This window comes from Hyla sarda, unplaced genomic scaffold (genome assembly GCF_029499605.1).
Source record: "Hyla sarda isolate aHylSar1 unplaced genomic scaffold, aHylSar1.hap1 scaffold_709, whole genome shotgun sequence".
Classification (NCBI taxonomy): Eukaryota; Metazoa; Chordata; class Amphibia; order Anura; family Hylidae; genus Hyla; species Hyla sarda.
Window position 1 is genome coordinate 51112 of NW_026610728.1, and position 18095 is coordinate 69206.

Consider the following 18095-nt stretch of genomic DNA (forward strand, 5'->3'; position numbering starts at 1 on the left):
TCCTCAGTGTGATGGGGATCGTGTACCCTCAGTGTGATGGGGATCGGGTATCCTCAGTGTGATGGGGATCGTGTATCCTCAGTGTGATGGGGATCGGGTATCCTCAGTGTGATGGGGATCGTGTATCCTCAGTGTGATGGGGATCGTGTATCCTCAGTGTGATGGGGATCGTGTATCCTCAGTGTGATGGGGATCGGGTATCCTCAGTGTGATGGGGATCGGGTATCCTCAGTGTGATGGGGATCGTGTATCCTCAGTGTGATGGGGATCGTGTATCCTCAGTGTGATGGGGATCGTGTATCCTCAGTGTGATGGGGATCGTGTACCCTCAGTGTGATGGGGATCGGGTATCCTCAGTGTGATGGGGATCGTGTATCCTCAGTGTGATGGGGATCGTGTATCCTCAGTGTGAAGGGGATCGTGTATCCTCAGTGTGATGGGGATCGTGTATCCTCAGTGTGATGGGGATCGTGTATCCTCAGTGTGATGGGGATCGTGTATCCTCAGTGTGATGGGGATCGTGTACCCTCAGTGTGATGGGGATTGGGTACCCTCAGTGTGATGGGGATCGTGTATCCTCAATGTGATGGGGATCGGGTATCCTCAGTGTGATGGGGATCGTGTATCCTCAGTGTGATGGGGATCGTGTATCCTCAGTGTGATGGTGATCGTGTATCCTCAGTGTGATGGGGATCGTGTATCCTCAGTGTGATGGGGATCGGGTATCCTCAGTGTGATGGTGATCGTGTATCCTCAGTGTGATGGGGATCGTGTATCCTCAGTGTGATGGGGATCGGGTATCCTCAGTGTGATGGGGATCGTGTATCCTCAGTGTGATGGGGATCGTGTACCCTCAGTGTGATGGGGATTGGGTACCCTCAGTGTGATGGGGATCGTGTATCCTCAGTGTGATGGGGATCGTGTATCCTCAGTGTGATGGGGATCGTGTACCCTCATTGTGATGGGGATCGTGTATCCTCAGTGTGATGGGGATCGTGTATCCTCAGTGTGATGGGGATCGTGTACCCTCAGTGTGATGGGGATCGTGTACCCTCAGTGTGATGGGGATCGTGTATCCTCAGTGTGATGGGGATCGTGTATCCTCAGTGTGATGGGGATCGTGTATCCTCAGTGTGATGGGGATCGTGTACCCTCAGTGTGATGGGGATCGTGTATCCTCAGTGTGATGGGGATCGTGTATCCTCAGTGTGATGGAGATCGTGTATCCTCAGTGTGAAGGGGATCGTGTATCCTCAGTGTGATGGGGATCGGGTATCCTCAGTGTGATGGGGATCGTGTATCCTCAGTGTGATGGGGATCGTGTATCCTCAGTGTGATGGGGATCGTGTATCCTCAGTGTGATGGGGATCGTGTACCCTCAGTGTGATGGGGATCGTGTATCCTCAGTGTGATGGTGATCGTGTACCCTCAGTGTGATGGGGATCGGGTACCCTCAGTGTGATGGTGATCGGGTATCCTCAGTGTGATGGGGATCGTGTATCCTCAGTGTGATGGGGATCGTGTATCCTCAGTGTGATGGGGATCGGGTAACCTCAGTGTGATGGTGATCGTGTACCCTCAGTGTGATGGTGATCGTGTACCCTCAGTGTGAAGGGGATCGTGTACCCTCAGTGTGATGGGGATCGTGTATCCTCAGTGTGATGGGGATCGGGTATCCTCAGTGTGATGGGGATCGTGTACCCTCAGTGTGATGGTGATCGTGTATCCTCAGTGTGATGGGGAGCGTGTATCCTCAGTGTGATGGTGATCGGGTATCCTCAGTGTGATGGTGATCGGGTATCCTCAGTGTGATGGGGATCGTGTACCCTCAGTGTGATGGGGATCGTGTATCCTCAGTGTGATGGGGATCGTGTATCCTCAGTGTGATGGGGATCGTGTATCCTCAGTGTGATGGGGATCGTGTACCCTCAGTGTGAAGGGGATCGTGTACCCTCAGTGTGATGGGGATCGGGTACCCTCAGTGTGATGGGGATCGTGTATCCTCAGTGTGATGGGGATCGTGTACCCTCAGTGTGATGGGGATCGGGGATCCTCAGTGTGATGGGGATCGTGTATCCTCAGTGTGATGGGGATCGGGTATCCTCAGTGTGATGGGGATCGTGTATCCTCAGTGTGATGGGGATCGTGTATCCTCAGTGTGATGGGGATCGTGTATCCTCAGTGTGATGGGGATCGGGTATCCTCAGTGTGATGGGGATCGGGTATCCTCAGTGTGATGGGGATCGGGTATCCTCAGTGTGATGGGGATCGTGTATCCTCAGTGTGATGGGGATCGTGTATCCTCAGTGTGATGGGGATCGTGTATCCTCAGTGTGATGGGGATCGTGTATCCTCAGTGTGATGGGAATCGTGTATCCTCAGTGTGATGGGGATCGTGTATCCTCAGTGTGATGGGGATCGTGTATCCTCAGTGTGAAGGGGATCGTGTATCCTCAGTGTGATGGGGATCGTGTATCCTCAGTGTGATGGGGATCGTGTATCCTCAGTGTGATGGGGATCGTGTATCCTCAGTGTGATGGGGATCGTGTACCCTCAGTGTGATGGGGATTGGGTACCCTCAGTGTGATGGGGATCGTGTATCCTCAGTGTGATGGGGATCGTGTATCCTCAGTGTGATGGGGATCGTGTACCCTCATTGTGATGGGGATCGTGTATCCTCAGTGTGATGGGGATCGTGTATCCTCAGTGTGATGGAGATCGTGTATCCTCAGTGTGAAGGGGATCGTGTATCCTCAGTGTGATGGGGATCGGGTATCCTCAGTGTGATGGGGATCGTGTATCCTCAGTGTGATGGGGATCGTGTATCCTCAGTGTGATGGGGATCGGGTATCCTCAGTGTGATGGGGATCGTGTATCCTCAGTGTGATGGGGATCGTGTATCCTCAGTGTGATGGGGATCGTGTATCCTCAGTGTGATGGGGATCGGGTATCCTCAGTGTGATGGTGATCGTGTATCCTCAGTGTGATGGGGATCGTGTATCCTCAGTGTGATGGGGATCGGGTATCCTCAGTGTGATGGGGATCGTGTATCCTCAGTGTGATGGGGATCGTGTACCCTCAGTGTGATGGGGATTGGGTACCCTCAGTGTGATGGGGATCGTGTATCCTCAGTGTGATGGGGATCGTGTATCCTCAGTGTGATGGGGATCGTGTACCCTCATTGTGATGGGGATCGTGTATCCTCAGTGTGATGGGGATCGTGTACCCTCAGTGTGATGGGGATCGTGTACCCTCAGTGTGATGGGGATCGTGTATCCTCAGTGTGATGGGGATCGTGTACCCTCAGTGTGATGGGGATCGTGTATCCTCAGTGTGATGGGGATCGTGTATCCTCAGTGTGATGGGGATCGTGTATCCTCAGTGTGATGGGGATCGTGTATCCTCAGTGAGATGGGGATCGTGTATCCTCAGTGTGATGGGGATCGTGTATCCTCAGTGTGATGGGGATCGGGTATCCTCAGTGTGATGGGGATCGGGTATCCTCAGTGTGATGGGGGTCGTGTATCCTCAGTGTGATGGGGATCGTGTATCCTCAGTGTGATGGGGATCGTGTATCCTCAGTGTGATGGGGATCGTGTATCCTCAGTGTGATGGGGATCGTGTATCCTCAGTGTGATGGGGATCGTGTATCCTCAGTGTGATGGGGATCGTGTACCCTCAATGTGATGGGGATCGTGTATCCTCAGTGTGATGGGGATCGTGTATCCTCAGTGTGATGGGGATCGTGTATCCTCAGTGTGATGGTGATCGGGTATCCTCAGTGTGATGGGGATCGTGTACCCTCAGTGTGATGGGGATCGTGTATCCTCAGTGTGATGGGGATCGTGTATCCTCAGTGTGATGGGGATCGTGTATCCTCAGTGTGATGGGGATCGTGTACCCTCAGTGAGATGGGGATCATGTACCCTCAGTGTGATGGGGATCGTGTACCCTCAGTGTGATGGGGATCGTGTACCCTCAGTGTGATGGGGATCGGGTATCCTCAGTGTGATGGAGATCGTGTATCCTCAGTGTGATGGGGATGGTGTATCCTCAGTGTGATGGGGATCGTGTATCCTCAGTGTGATGGGGATCGTGTACCCTCAGTGTGATGGGGATCGTGTATCCTCAGTGTGATGGTGATCGTGTATCCTCAGTGTGATGGGGATCGTGTATCCTCAGTGTGATGGGGATCGTGTATCCTCAGTGTGATGGGGATCGTGTACCCTCAGTGAGATGGGGATCGTGTACCCTCAGTGTGATGGGGATCGTGTACCCTCAGTGTGATGGGGATCGTGTACCCTCAGTGTGATGGGGATCGGGTATCCTCAGTGTGATGGAGATCGTGTATCCTCAGTGTGATGGGGATGGTGTATCCTCAGTGTGATGGGGATCGTGTATCCTCAGTGTGATGGGGATCGTGTACCCTCAGTGTGATGGGGATCGTGTATCCTCAGTGTGATGGTGATCGTGTATCCTCAGTGTGATGGGGATCGTGTATCCTCAGTGTGATGGGGATCGTGTATTCTCAGTGTGATGGTGATCGTGTACCCTCAGTGTGATGGGGATCGTGTACCCTCAGTGTGATGGGGATCATGTACCCTCAGTGTGATGGGGATCGTGTACCCTCAGTGTGATGGGGATCGTGTACCCTCAGTGTGATGGGGATCGGGTATCCTCAGTGTGATGGTGATCGTGTATCCTCAGTGTGAAGGGGATCGGGTATCCTCAGTGTGATGGGGATCGGGTATCCTCAGTGTGAAGGGGATCGGGTATCCTCAGTGTGAAGGGGATCGTGTATCCTCAGTGTGATGGGGATCGTGTACCCTCAGTGTGATGGGGATCGTGTATCCTCAGTGTGATGAGGATCGTGTATCCTCAGTGTGAAGGGGATCGGGTATCCTCAGTGTGATGGGGATCGGGTATCCTCAGTGTGATGGGGATCGTGTATCCTCAGTGTGATGGGGATCGTGTACCCTCAGTGTGATGGTGATCGTGTATCCTCAGTGTGATGGGGATCGTGTATCCTCAGTGTGATGGGGATCGTGTATCCTCAGTGTGATGGGGATCGGGGATCCTCAGTGTGATGGTGATCGTGTATCCTCAGTGTGATGGGGATCGTGTATCCTCAGTGTGATGGGGATCGTGTATCCTCAGTGTGATGGGGATCGTGTATCCTCACTGTGATGGGGATCGTGTATCCTCACTGTGATGGGGATCGTGTATCCTCACTGTGATGGGGATCGTGTATCCTCAGTGTGATGGGGATCGTGTATCCTCAGTGTGATGGGGATCGTGTATCCTCAGTGTGATGGGGATCGTGTATCCTCAGTGTGATGGGGATCGTGTATCCTCAGTGTGATGGTGATCGTGTATCCTCAGTGTGATGGGGATCGTGTATCCTCAGTGTGATGGGGATCGGGTATCCTCAGTGTGATGGGGATCGGGTATCCTCAGTGTGATGGGGATCGTGTATCCTCAGTGTGATGGGGATCGTGTACCCTCAGTGTGATGGGGATCGTGTATCCTCAGTGTGATGGGGATCGTGTACCCTCAGTGTGATGGGGATCGTGTATCCTCAGTGTGATGGGGATCGTGTATCCTCAGTGTGATGGGGATCGTGTATCCTCAGTGTGATGGGGATCGTGTATCCTCAGTGTGATGGGGATCGTGTATCCTCAGTGTGATGGGGATCGTGTATCCTCAGTGTGATGGGGATCGTGTATCCTCAGTGTGATGGGGATCGTGCATCCTCAGTGTGATGGGGATCGTGCGTCCTCAGTGTGATGGGGATCGTGCACCCTCAGTGTGATGGGGATCGTGTATCCTCAGTGTGATGGGGATCGTGTATCCTCAGTGTGATGGGGATCGTGTATCCTCAGTGTGATGGGGATCGTGTATCCTCAGTGTGATGAGGATCGTGTATCCTCAGTGTGATGGGGATCGTGTATCCTCAGTGTGATGGGGATCGGGTATCCTCAGTGTGATGGGGATCGTGTATCCTCAGTGTGATGGGGATCGTGTATCCTCAGTGTGATGGGGATCGTGTATCCTCAGTGTGATGGGGATCGGGTATCCTCAGTGTGATGGGGATCGGGTATCCTCAGTGTGATGGGGATCGTGTATCCTCAGTGTGATGGGGATCGTGTATCCTCAGTGTGATGGTGATCGGGTATCCTCAGTGTGATGGGGATCGGGTATCCTCAGTGTGATGGTGATCGTGTATCCTCACTGTGATGGGGATCGTGTATCCTCAGTGTGATGGGGATCGTGTATCCTCAGTGTGATGGGGATTGTGTATCCTCAGTGTGATGGAGATCGTGTATCCTCAGTGTGATGGTGATCGTGTACCCTCAGTGTGATGGGGATTGTGTATCCTCAGTGTGATGGAGATCGTGTATCCTCAGTGTGATGGGGATCGTGTACCCTCAGTGTGATGGGGATCATGTATCCTCAGTGTTATGGGGATCGTGTATCCTCAGTGTGATGGGGATCGTGTACCCTCAGTGTGATGGGGATCGTGTACCCTCAGTGTGATGGGGATCGTGTACCCTCAGTGTGATGGGGATCATGTATCCTCAGTGTGATGGGGATCGTGTATCCTCAGTGTGATGGTGATCGTGTATCCTCAGTGTGATGGGGATCGTGTATCCTCAGTGTGATGGGGATCGTGTACCCTCAGTGTGATGGGGATCGTGTACCCTCAGTGTGATGGGGATAGGGTATCCTCAGTGTGATGGGGATCGTGTATCCTTAGTGTGATGGGGAGCGTGTATCCTCAGTGTGATGGTGATCGTGTATCCTCAGTGTGATGGGGATCGTGTATCCTCAGTGTGATGGGGATCGTGTATCCTCAGTGTGATGGGGATCGTGTATCCTCAGTGTGAAGGGGATCGTGTATCCTCAGTGTGATGGGGATCGTGTATCCTCAGTGTGATGGTGATCGTGTATCCTCAGTGTGATGGTGATCGGGTATCCTCAGTGTGATGGGGATCGTGTATCCTCAGTGTGATGGTGATCGTGTATCCTCACTGTGATGGGTATCGTGTATCCTCAGTGTGATGGGGATCGTGTATCCTCAGTGTGATGGGGATCGTGTATCCTCAGTGTGATGGGGATCGTGTATCCTCAGTGTGATGGGGATCGTGTATCCTCAGTGTGATGGTGATCGTGTACCCTCAGTGTGATGGGGATCGTGTATCCTCAGTGTGATGGGGATCGTGTATCCTCAGTGTGATGGGGATCGGGTATCCTCAGTGTGATGGGGATTGTGTATCCTCAGTGTGATGGGGATCGTGTATCCTCAGTGTGATGGGGATCGTGTATCCTCAGTGTGATGGGGATCGGGTATCCTCAGTGTGATGGGGATCGGGTATCCTCAGTGTGATGGGGATCGTGGATCCTCAGTGTGATGGGGATCGTGTATCCTCAGTGTGATGGGGATCGTGTATCCTCAGTGTGATGGTGATCGTGTATCCTCAGTGTGAAGGGGATCGTGTACCCTCAGTGTGATGGGGATCGTGTACCCTCAGTGTGATGGGGATCGTGTATCCTCAGTGTGATGGGGATCGTGTATCCTCAGTGTGATGGGGATCGTGTATCCTCAGTGTGATGGGGATCGTGTATCCTCAGTGTGATGGGGATCGTGTATCCTCAGTGTGATGGGGATCGTGTATCCTCAGTGTGATGGGGATCGTGTATCCTCAGTGTGAGGGGGATCGTGTATCCTCAGTGTGATGGGGATCGTGTATCCTCAGTGTGATGGGGATCGTGTATCCTCAGTGTGAAGGGGTTCGTGTATCCTCAGTGTGATGGGGATCGTGTATCCTCAGTGTGATGGGGATCGGGTATCCTCAGTGTGATGGGGATCGTGTATCCTCAGTGTGATGGGGATCGTGTACCCTCAGTGTGATGGGGATCGGGTATCCTCAGTGTGATGGGGATCGTGTATCCTCAGTGTGATGGGGATCGGGTACCCTCAGTGTGATGGGGATCGGGTACCCTCAGTGTGATGGGGATCGTGTATCCTCAGTGTGATGGGGATCGTGTATCCTCAGTGTGATGGGGATCGTGTACCCTCAGTGTAATGGGGATCGGGTATCCTCAGTGTGATGGGGATCGGGTATCCTCAGTGTGATGGGGATCGGGTATCCTCAGTGTGATGGGGATCGTGTATCCTCAGTGTGAAGGGGATCGTGTATCCTCAGTGTGATGGGGATCGTGTATCCTCAGTGTGATGGGGATCGTGTATCCTCAGTGTGATGGGGATCGTGTATCCTCAGTGTGATGGGGATCGTGTATCCTCAGTGTGATGGGGATCGTGTATCCTCACTGTGATGGGGATCGTGTATCCTCGGTGTGATGGGGATCGTGTATCCTCGGTGTGATGGGGATCGTGTATCCTCGGTGTGATGGGGATCGGGTATTCTCAGTGTGATGGGGATCGGGTATCCTCAGTGTGATGGGGATCGGGTATCCTCAGTGTGATGGGGATCGGGTATCCTCAGTGTGATGGGGATCGGGTATCCTCAGTGTGATGGGGATCGGGTATCCTCAGTGTGATAGTGATCGTGTACCCTCAGTGTGATGGTGATCGTGTAACCTCAGTGTGATGGGGATCGTGTAACCTCAGTGTGATGGGGATCGTGTATCCTCAGTGTGATGGTGATCGTGTATCCTCAGTGTGATGGAGATCGTGTATCCTCAGTGTGATGGGGATCGTGTATCCTCAGTGTGATGGGGATCGTGTATCCTCAGTGTGATGGGGATCGTGTATCCTCAGTGTGATGGGGATCGTGTATCCTCAGTGTGATGGGGATCGTGTATCCTCAGTGTGATGGGGATCGTGTATCCTCAGTGTGATGGTGATCGTGTATCCTCAGTGTGATGGGGATCGTGGATCCTCAGTGTGATGGGGATCGTGTATCCTCAGTGTGATGGGGAGCGTGTATCCTCAGTGGATGGGGATCGTGTATCCTCAGTGTGATGGGGATCGTGTATCCTCAGTGTGATGGGGATCGTGTATCCTCAGTGTGATGGGGATCGTGTACCCTCAGTGTGATGGGGATCGTGTATCCTCAGTGTGATGGGGATCGTGTACCCTCAGTGTGATGGGGATCGTGTATCCTCAGTGTGATGGTGATCGTGTATCCTCAGTGTGATGGGGATCGTGTATCCTCAGTGTGATGGGGATCGTGTATCCTCAGTGTGATGGTGATCGTGTACCCTCAGTGTGATGGGGATCGTGTATCCTCAGTGTGATGGGGATCGTGTATCCTCAGTGTGATGGGGATCGTGTATCCTCAGTGTGATGGGGATCGTGTATCCTCAGTGTGATGGGGATCGTGTATCCTCAGTGTGATGGTGATCGTGTACCCTCAGTGTGATGGGGATCGTGTATCCTCAGTGTGATGGGGATCGTGTATCCTCAGTGTGATGGGGATCGGGTATCCTCAGTGTGATGGGGATTGTGTATCCTCAGTGTGATGGGGATCGTGTATCCTCAGTGTGATGGGGATCGTGTATCCTCAGTGTGATGGGGATCGGGTATCCTCAGTGTGATGGGGATCGGGTATCCTCAGTGTGATGGGGATCGTGGATCCTCAGTGTGATGGGGATCGTGTATCCTCAGTGTGATGGGGATCGTGTATCCTCAGTGTGATGGTGATCGTGTATCCTCAGTGTGAAGGGGATCGTGTACCCTCAGTGTGATGGGGATCGTGTACCCTCAGTGTGATGGGGATCGTGTATCCTCAGTGTGATGGGGATCGTGTATCCTCAGTGTGATGGGGATCGTGTATCCTCAGTGTGATGGGGATCGTGTATCCTCAGTGTGATGGGGATCGTGTATCCTCAGTGTGATGGGGATCGTGTATCCTCAGTGTGATGGGGATCGTGTATCCTCAGTGTGAGGGGGATCGTGTATCCTCAGTGTGATGGGGATCGTGTATCCTCAGTGTGATGGGGATCGTGTATCCTCAGTGTGAAGGGGTTCGTGTATCCTCAGTGTGATGGGGATCGTGTATCCTCAGTGTGATGGGGATCGGGTATCCTCAGTGTGATGGGGATCGTGTATCCTCAGTGTGATGGGGATCGTGTACCCTCAGTGTGATGGGGATCGGGTATCCTCAGTGTGATGGGGATCGTGTATCCTCAGTGTGATGGGGATCGGGTACCCTCAGTGTGATGGGGATCGGGTACCCTCAGTGTGATGGGGATCGTGTATCCTCAGTGTGATGGGGATCGTGTATCCTCAGTGTGATGGGGATCGTGTACCCTCAGTGTAATGGGGATCGGGTATCCTCAGTGTGATGGGGATCGGGTATCCTCAGTGTGATGGGGATCGGGTATCCTCAGTGTGATGGGGATCGTGTATCCTCAGTGTGAAGGGGATCGTGTATCCTCAGTGTGATGGGGATCGTGTATCCTCAGTGTGATGGGGATCGTGTATCCTCAGTGTGATGGGGATCGTGTATCCTCAGTGTGATGGGGATCGTGTATCCTCAGTGTGATGGGGATCGTGTATCCTCACTGTGATGGGGATCGTGTATCCTCGGTGTGATGGGGATCGTGTATCCTCGGTGTGATGGGGATCGTGTATCCTCGGTGTGATGGGGATCGGGTATTCTCAGTGTGATGGGGATCGGGTATCCTCAGTGTGATGGGGATCGGGTATCCTCAGTGTGATGGGGATCGGGTATCCTCAGTGTGATGGGGATCGGGTATCCTCAGTGTGATGGGGATCGGGTATCCTCAGTGTGATAGTGATCGTGTACCCTCAGTGTGATGGTGATCGTGTAACCTCAGTGTGATGGGGATCGTGTAACCTCAGTGTGATGGGGATCGTGTATCCTCAGTGTGATGGTGATCGTGTATCCTCAGTGTGATGGAGATCGTGTATCCTCAGTGTGATGGGGATCGTGTATCCTCAGTGTGATGGGGATCGTGTATCCTCAGTGTGATGGGGATCGTGTATCCTCAGTGTGATGGGGATCGTGTATCCTCAGTGTGATGGGGATCGTGTATCCTCAGTGTGATGGGGATCGTGTATCCTCAGTGTGATGGTGATCGTGTATCCTCAGTGTGATGGGGATCGTGGATCCTCAGTGTGATGGGGATCGTGTATCCTCAGTGTGATGGGGAGCGTGTATCCTCAGTGGATGGGGATCGTGTATCCTCAGTGTGATGGGGATCGTGTATCCTCAGTGTGATGGGGATCGTGTATCCTCAGTGTGATGGGGATCGTGTACCCTCAGTGTGATGGGGATCGTGTATCCTCAGTGTGATGGGGATCGTGTACCCTCAGTGTGATGGGGATCGTGTATCCTCAGTGTGATGGGGGTCGTGTATCCTCAGTGTGATGGGGATCGTGTATCCTCAGTGTGATGGTGATCGTGTATCCTCAGTGTGATGGTGATCGTGTATCCTCAGTGTGATGGTGATCGTGTATCCTCAGTGTGATGGTGATCGTTTATCCTCAGTGTGATGGTGATCGTGTATCCTCAGTGTGATGGTGATCGTGTATCCTCAGTGTGATGGGGATCGTGTATCCTCAGTGTGATGGGGGTCGTGTATCCTCAGTGTGATGGTGATCGTTTATCCTCAGTGTGATGGTGATCGTGTATCCTCATGGTGTATTTTCAGGGTGCACTGAGGAAGAAAGCCTTTATGCCTTCAAAGAGGACAACATTATAGAGTTTGATGGGGAGCTGTCGGCTGACGTACTGGTGGACTTTCTCTTGGATGTGAGTATGTTAGTCCACTCCTCCCCCCTCAATATTACCGTATATGAAGGTGTTCACTATTATCTGAAGGTGTTCACTATTATCTGAAGGTGTTCACTATGATGTGAAGATGTTCACTATTATCTGAAGGTGTTCACTATTATCTGAAGGTGTTCACTATTATATGAAGGTGTTCACCAAGATATGAAGGTGTTCACTATGATATGATGGTGTTCACCATGATATGAAGGTTATTCACTATGATATGAAGGTGTTCACCATGATATGAAGGTGTTCACTATGATATGAAGGTGTTCACCATGATATGAAGGTGTTCACCATGATATGAAGGTGTTCACCATGATATGAAGGTGTTCACCATGATATGAAGGTGTTCACTATGATATGAAGGTGTTCACCATGATATGAAGGTGTTCACTATGATATGAAGGTGTTCACCATGATATGAAGGTGTTCACTATGATATGAAGGTGTTCACCATGATATGAAGCTGTTCACCATGATATGAAGGTGTTCACCATGATATGAAGGTGTTCACCATGATATGAAGGTGTTCACTATGATATGAAGGTGTTCACCATGATATGAAGGTGTTCACTATGATATGAAGGTGTTCACCATGATATGAAGGTGTTCACTATGATATGAAGGTGTTCACCATGATATGAAGGTGTTTGTCACGATTCGGCAGGCTGGAGGTGGATCCTCTGTGTCAGAGAGGGATTGGCGTGGACCGTGTCTGTGGACCGGTTCTAATTTGCTACTGGTATTCACCAGAGCCCGCCGCAAAGCGGGATGGTCTTGCAGCGGCGGTAGCAACCAGGTCGTATCCACCGGCAATGGCTCAACCTCTCTGACTGCTAAGATGGCGTGGGACAGAAGGACTAGGCAGAGGCAAGGTCAGACATAGCAGAAGGTCTGGGCAGGCGGCAAGGTTCGTAGTCAATATGGATAGCAGGAGATCTGGAAACACAGGCTTTGGACAACACTAAACTATTTCACTGGCACAAGGCAACAAGATCCGGCAAGGGAGTGCAGGGGAAGTGAGATAATATAGCCAGGGAGCAGGTGGAGGCTAATTAAACTGATTGGGCCAGGCACCAATCATTGGTGAACTGGCCCTTTAAATCTAAGAGAGCTGGCGCGCGCGCGCCCTAGAGAGCGGAGCCGCGCGCGCCAGAACATGACAGCCGGGGACCGGGACGGGTAAGTGACTTGGGATGCGATTCGCGAGCGGGCGCGTCCCGCTATGCGAATCGCATCCCCGCCGGCAGTGTCAGTGCAGCGCTCCCGGTCAGCGGGTCTGACCTGGGCGCTGCAGAGAGAAACGCCGCGAGCGCTCCGGGGAGGAGCAGGGACCCGGAGCGCTCGGCGTAACAGTACCCCCCCCCCCCTTAGCCCCCCCCATCTTTTGTCTCCTTGTCCCTTAAAAAGAGACGAGAACATAGGGGACGCCTCTTGAGTCTCTTTCAGAAAAAGAAGTCCTGGGTAGCCATACCAGCGGCAGGTAGTTCAGAAGAAGTGGGAATGGGGAGGGGGGGCAGAGGGTGAAGCTTGTCACGGGGCAGAGTGTTACCAGGACGGGGACTATGAGGAGGCACGGCACAGTCCTGATAGGCCTTGGGGAGACCAGGTGTAGGAGGAGGCACTGAGGCTTGCCTGACGGGACTGGGAGGAAACGTGAGGCATCTCTTGCGGCAAGCAGAACCCCAATTCTTGATCTCCCCGGTGGTCCAGTCAAGGGTGGGAGAATGATGCTGGAGCCATGGCAGACCGAGGAGGACTTCAGAGGTGCAGTTGGGAAGGACGAAAAATTCAATCCTTTCGTGATGGGGTCCAATGCACATTAAGAGGGGTTCTGTGCGGTAACGCACAGTACAGTCCAACTTCACTCCGTTGACCGAAGAAATGTAGAGCGGCTTGACGAGACGGGTCACCGGGATGCAGAACTCATTCACCAAAGAGTCCAGAATAAAATTTCCAGAGGCACCAGAGTCCAAGAAGGCCATGGCTGAGAAGGAGGAGTTGGCAGAAGGAGAAATCCGCACGGGCACAGTGAGACGTGGAGAAGCAGACTTTGTACCAAGAGACGCCACTCCCACGTGAGCTGGGTGCGTGCGTGGGTTTCCCAGACGTGGAGGACGAATAGGGCAATCCACCAAGAAATGTTCGGTACTAGCGCAGTACAGACAAAGATTTTTTTCCCTACGGCGAGTCCTCTCTTCCTGGGTCAGGCGAGACCGATCCACTTGCATAGCCTCCTCGGCGGGAGGCACAGGGGTAGATTGCAAAGGATACTGTGGGAGAGGTGCCCAGAGATCAAGGTCTTTTTCCTGGCGGAGCTCCTGGTGTCTCTCAGAAAAACGAATGTCAATGCGGGTGGCCAAATGGATAAGTTCTTGCAGGTTGGCAGGAATCTCTCGTGTGGCCAGAACATCCTTGATGTTACTGGATAGGCCTTTTTTAAAGGTCGCGCAGAGAGCCTCGTTATTCCAAGATAATTCGGAAGCGAGAGTACGAAATTGGATGGCGTACTCACCTACTGAAGAATTACCCTGGACCAGGTTCAGCAGGGCAGTCTCGGCAGAAGAAGCTCGGGCTGGTTCCTCGAAGACACTACGGACTTCAGCGAAGAAGGACTGGACTGTGGCTGTGGCAGGATCATTGCGGTCCCAGAGCGGTGTGGCCCAAGACAAGGCCTTTCCAGACAGAAGACTCACTACGAACGCCACCTTAGACCGTTCTGTGGGAAATTGGTCCAACAACATCTCCATATTTAGGGAACATTGAGACAGAAAGCCACGGCAGAGTCTAGAGTCCCCATCAAACTTGTCCGGCAGGGACAAGCGGAGGCTAGGAGCGGCCAGTCGCTGCGGAGGAGGTGCAGGAGCTGGCGGAGGAGATGGTTGCTGCTGTAGCAGTGGCAGAAGTTGCTGTAATGTGGCGGTCAACTGCGACAGCTGCTGTCCTTGTTGGGCAATTTGCCGCGATTGCTGAGCGACCACCGTGGATAGGTCAGCGAGACTTGGCAGCGGCACCTCAGCGGGATCCATGGCCGGATCTACTGTCACGATTCGGCAGGCTGGATGTGGATCCACTGTGTCAGCGAGGGATTGGCGTGGACCGTGTCGGTGGACCGGTTCTAAGTTGCTACTGGTATTCACCAGAGCCCGCCGCAAAGCAGGATGGTCTTGCAGAGACAGTAGCAACCAGGTCGTATCCACCGGCAACGGCTCAACCTCTCTGACTGCTGAGAAGGCGTGGGACAGAAGGACTAGGCAGAGGCAAGGTCAGACGTAGCAGAAGGTCGGGGCAGGCGGCAAGGTTCGTAGTCAAAGAGGATAGCAGGAGATCTGGAACACAGGCTTTGGACAACACTAAACTATTTCACTGGCACAAGGCAACAAGATCCGGCAAGGGAGTGCAGGGGAAGTGAGGTTATATAGACAGGGAGCAGGTGGAAGCTGATTAGGCTGATTGGACCAGGCACCAATCATTGGTGCACTGGCCCTTTAAATCTCAGAGAGCTGGCGCGCGCGCGCCCTAGAGAGCGGAGCCGCGCGCGCCAGAACATGACAGCCGGGGACGGGGAGGGGTTAGTCACTTGGGATGCGATTCGCGAGCGGGCGCGTCCCGCTATGCGAATCGCATCCCCGCCGGCAGTGTCAGTGCAGCGCTCCCGGTAAGCGGGTCTGACCGGGGCGCTGCAGAGAGAGACGCCGCGAGCGCTCCGGGGAGGAGCAGGGACCCAGAGCGCTCGGCGTAACAGTGTTCACTATGATATGAAGGTGTTCACTATTATCTGAAGGTGTTCACTATGATATGAAGGTGTTAACCATGATATGAAGGTGTTCACCATGATATGAAGGTGTTAACCATGATATGAAGGTGTTCACTATTATCTGAAGGTGTTCACCATGATATGAAGGTGTTCACCATGATATGAAGGTGTTCACCATGATATGAAGGTGTTCACTATTATCTGAAGTTGTTCACCATGATATGAAGGTGTTAACCATGATATGAAGGTGTTAACCATGATATGAAGGTGTTAACCATGATATGAAGGTGTTCACTATGATATGAAGGTGTTCACTATGATGTGAAGGTGTTCACTATGATGTGAAGGTGTTCACTATGATGTGAAAGTGTTCACTATGATGTGAAGGTGTTCACCATGATATGAAGGTGTTAACCATGATATGAAGGTGTTCACTATTATCTGAAGGTGTTCACCATGATATGAAGGTGTTCACCATGATATGAAGGTGTTCACTATTATCTGAAGTTGTTCACCATGATATGAAGGTGTTCACTATGATGTGAAGGTGTTCACTATGATATGAAGGTGTTCACCATGATATGAAGGTGTTCACTATTATCTGAAGGTGTTCACCGTGATATGAAGGTGTTCACCGTGATATGAAGGTGTTCACCATGATATGAAGGTGTTCACTATTATCTGAAGTTGTTCACCATGATGTGAAGGTGTTCACTATGATGTGAAGGTGTTCACTATGATATGAAGGTGTTCACCATGATATGAAGCTGTTCACTATGATATGAAGGTGTTCACTATGATATGAAGGTGTTAACCATGATATGAAGGTGTTCACTATGATGTGAAGGTGTTCACCGTGATATGAAGGTGTTCACCGTGATATGAAGGTGTTAACCATGATATGAAGGTGTTCACTATGATGTGAAGGTGTTCACTATGATGTGAAGGTGTTCACTATGATGTGAAGGTGTTCACTATGATATGAAGGTGTTAACCATGATATGAAGGTGTTCATCATGATATGAAGGTGTTAACCATGATATGAAGGTGTTCACTATTATCTGAAGGTGTTCACCATGATATGAAGGTGTTCACTATTATCTCAAGGTGTTCACCATGATATGAAGGTGTTCACCATGATATGAAGGTGTTAACCATGATATGAAGCTGTTCACTATGATATGAATGTGTTCACCATGATATGAAGGTGTTAACCATGATATGAAGGTGTTAACCATGATATGAAGGTGTTAACCATGATATGAAGGTGTTAACCATGATATGAAGCTGTTCACTATGATATGAATGTGTTCACTATGATATGAAGGTGTTAACCATGATATGAAGGTGTTAACCATGATATGAAGGTGTTCACTATGATGTGAAGGTGTTCACCATGATATGAAGGTGTTAACCATGATATGAAGGTGTTAACCATGATATGAAGGTGTTCACTATGATATGAAGGTGTTCACTATGATGTGAAGGTGTTCACTATGATGTGAAGGTGTTCACTATGATATGAAGGTGTTAACCATGATATGAAGGTGTTCACTATTATCTGAAGGTGTTCACCGTGATATGAAGGTGTTCACTATTATCTGAAGGTGTTCACCGTGATATGAAGGTGTTCACCATGATATGAAGGTGTTCACTATGATGTGAAGGTGTTCACTATGATGTGAAGGTGTTCACTATGATGTGAAGGTGTTCACCATGATATGAAGGTGTTCACTATTATCTGAAGGTGTTCACCATGATATGAAGGTGTTCACTATGATGTGAAGGTGTTCACTATGATATGAAGGTGTTCACTATAATGTGAAGGTGTTCACTATGATATGAAGGTGTTCACCATGATATGAAGGTGTTCACCGTGATATGAAGGTGTTCACCGTGATATGAAGGTGTTCACTATTATCTGAAGGTGTTCACCATGATATGAAGGTGTTCACCATGATATGAAGGTGTTCACTATTATCTGAAGGTGTTCACCATGAAATGAAGGTGTTCACTATTATATGAAGGTGTTCACCATGATATGAAGGTGTTCACTAGTATCTGAAGGTGTTAACTATGATATGAAGGTGTTCACCATGATATGAAGGTGTTCACTATACTTGCACTCTTTCTACACCCAGTTGATTGAGGACCCTGTGGAGATCATCAATGATAAAGCAGAGCTGAGGGCACTGGATCGGCTGGAGGAAGAGACCAGAGTCATCGGCTTCTTCAAGGATGAAAACTCAGAACGTGAGTGTGAGGAGAGAGGCCAGTAAGTGAGGGGAGAGAGGCCAGTGAATGAGGAGAGAGGCCAGTAAGTGAGAAGAGAGAGGCCAGTGAATGAGGAGAGAGGCCAGTAAGTGAGAGGAGAGAGGCCAGTGAATGAGGAGAGGCCAGTGAATGAGGAGAGAGGCCAGTAAGTGAGTGAGAGGAGAGAGGCCAGTAAGTGAGTGAGAGGAGAGAGGCCAGTGAATGAGAGGAGAGAGAGGCCAGTAAGTGAGGAGAGAGGCCAGTGAGTGAGTGAGAGGAGAGAGGCCAGTAAGTGAGTGAGAGGAGAGAGGCCAGTG

General features: G+C 51.2%; 1 protein-coding gene across 1 annotated transcript in view; it reads left to right on the plus strand.

Moving 5' to 3' along the window:
- Nucleotides 1-18095, plus strand: part of LOC130344231 (calsequestrin-2-like) — a 69962-nt gene that overhangs the window by 9723 nt on the left and 42144 nt on the right. The window contains exons 3-4 of the mRNA XM_056554401.1: nt 11644-11744; nt 17667-17778. Coding sequence (XP_056410376.1) covers nt 11644-11744; nt 17667-17778 — 213 coding nt within the window. The remainder of the gene's footprint in view (nt 1-11643; nt 11745-17666; nt 17779-18095) is intronic.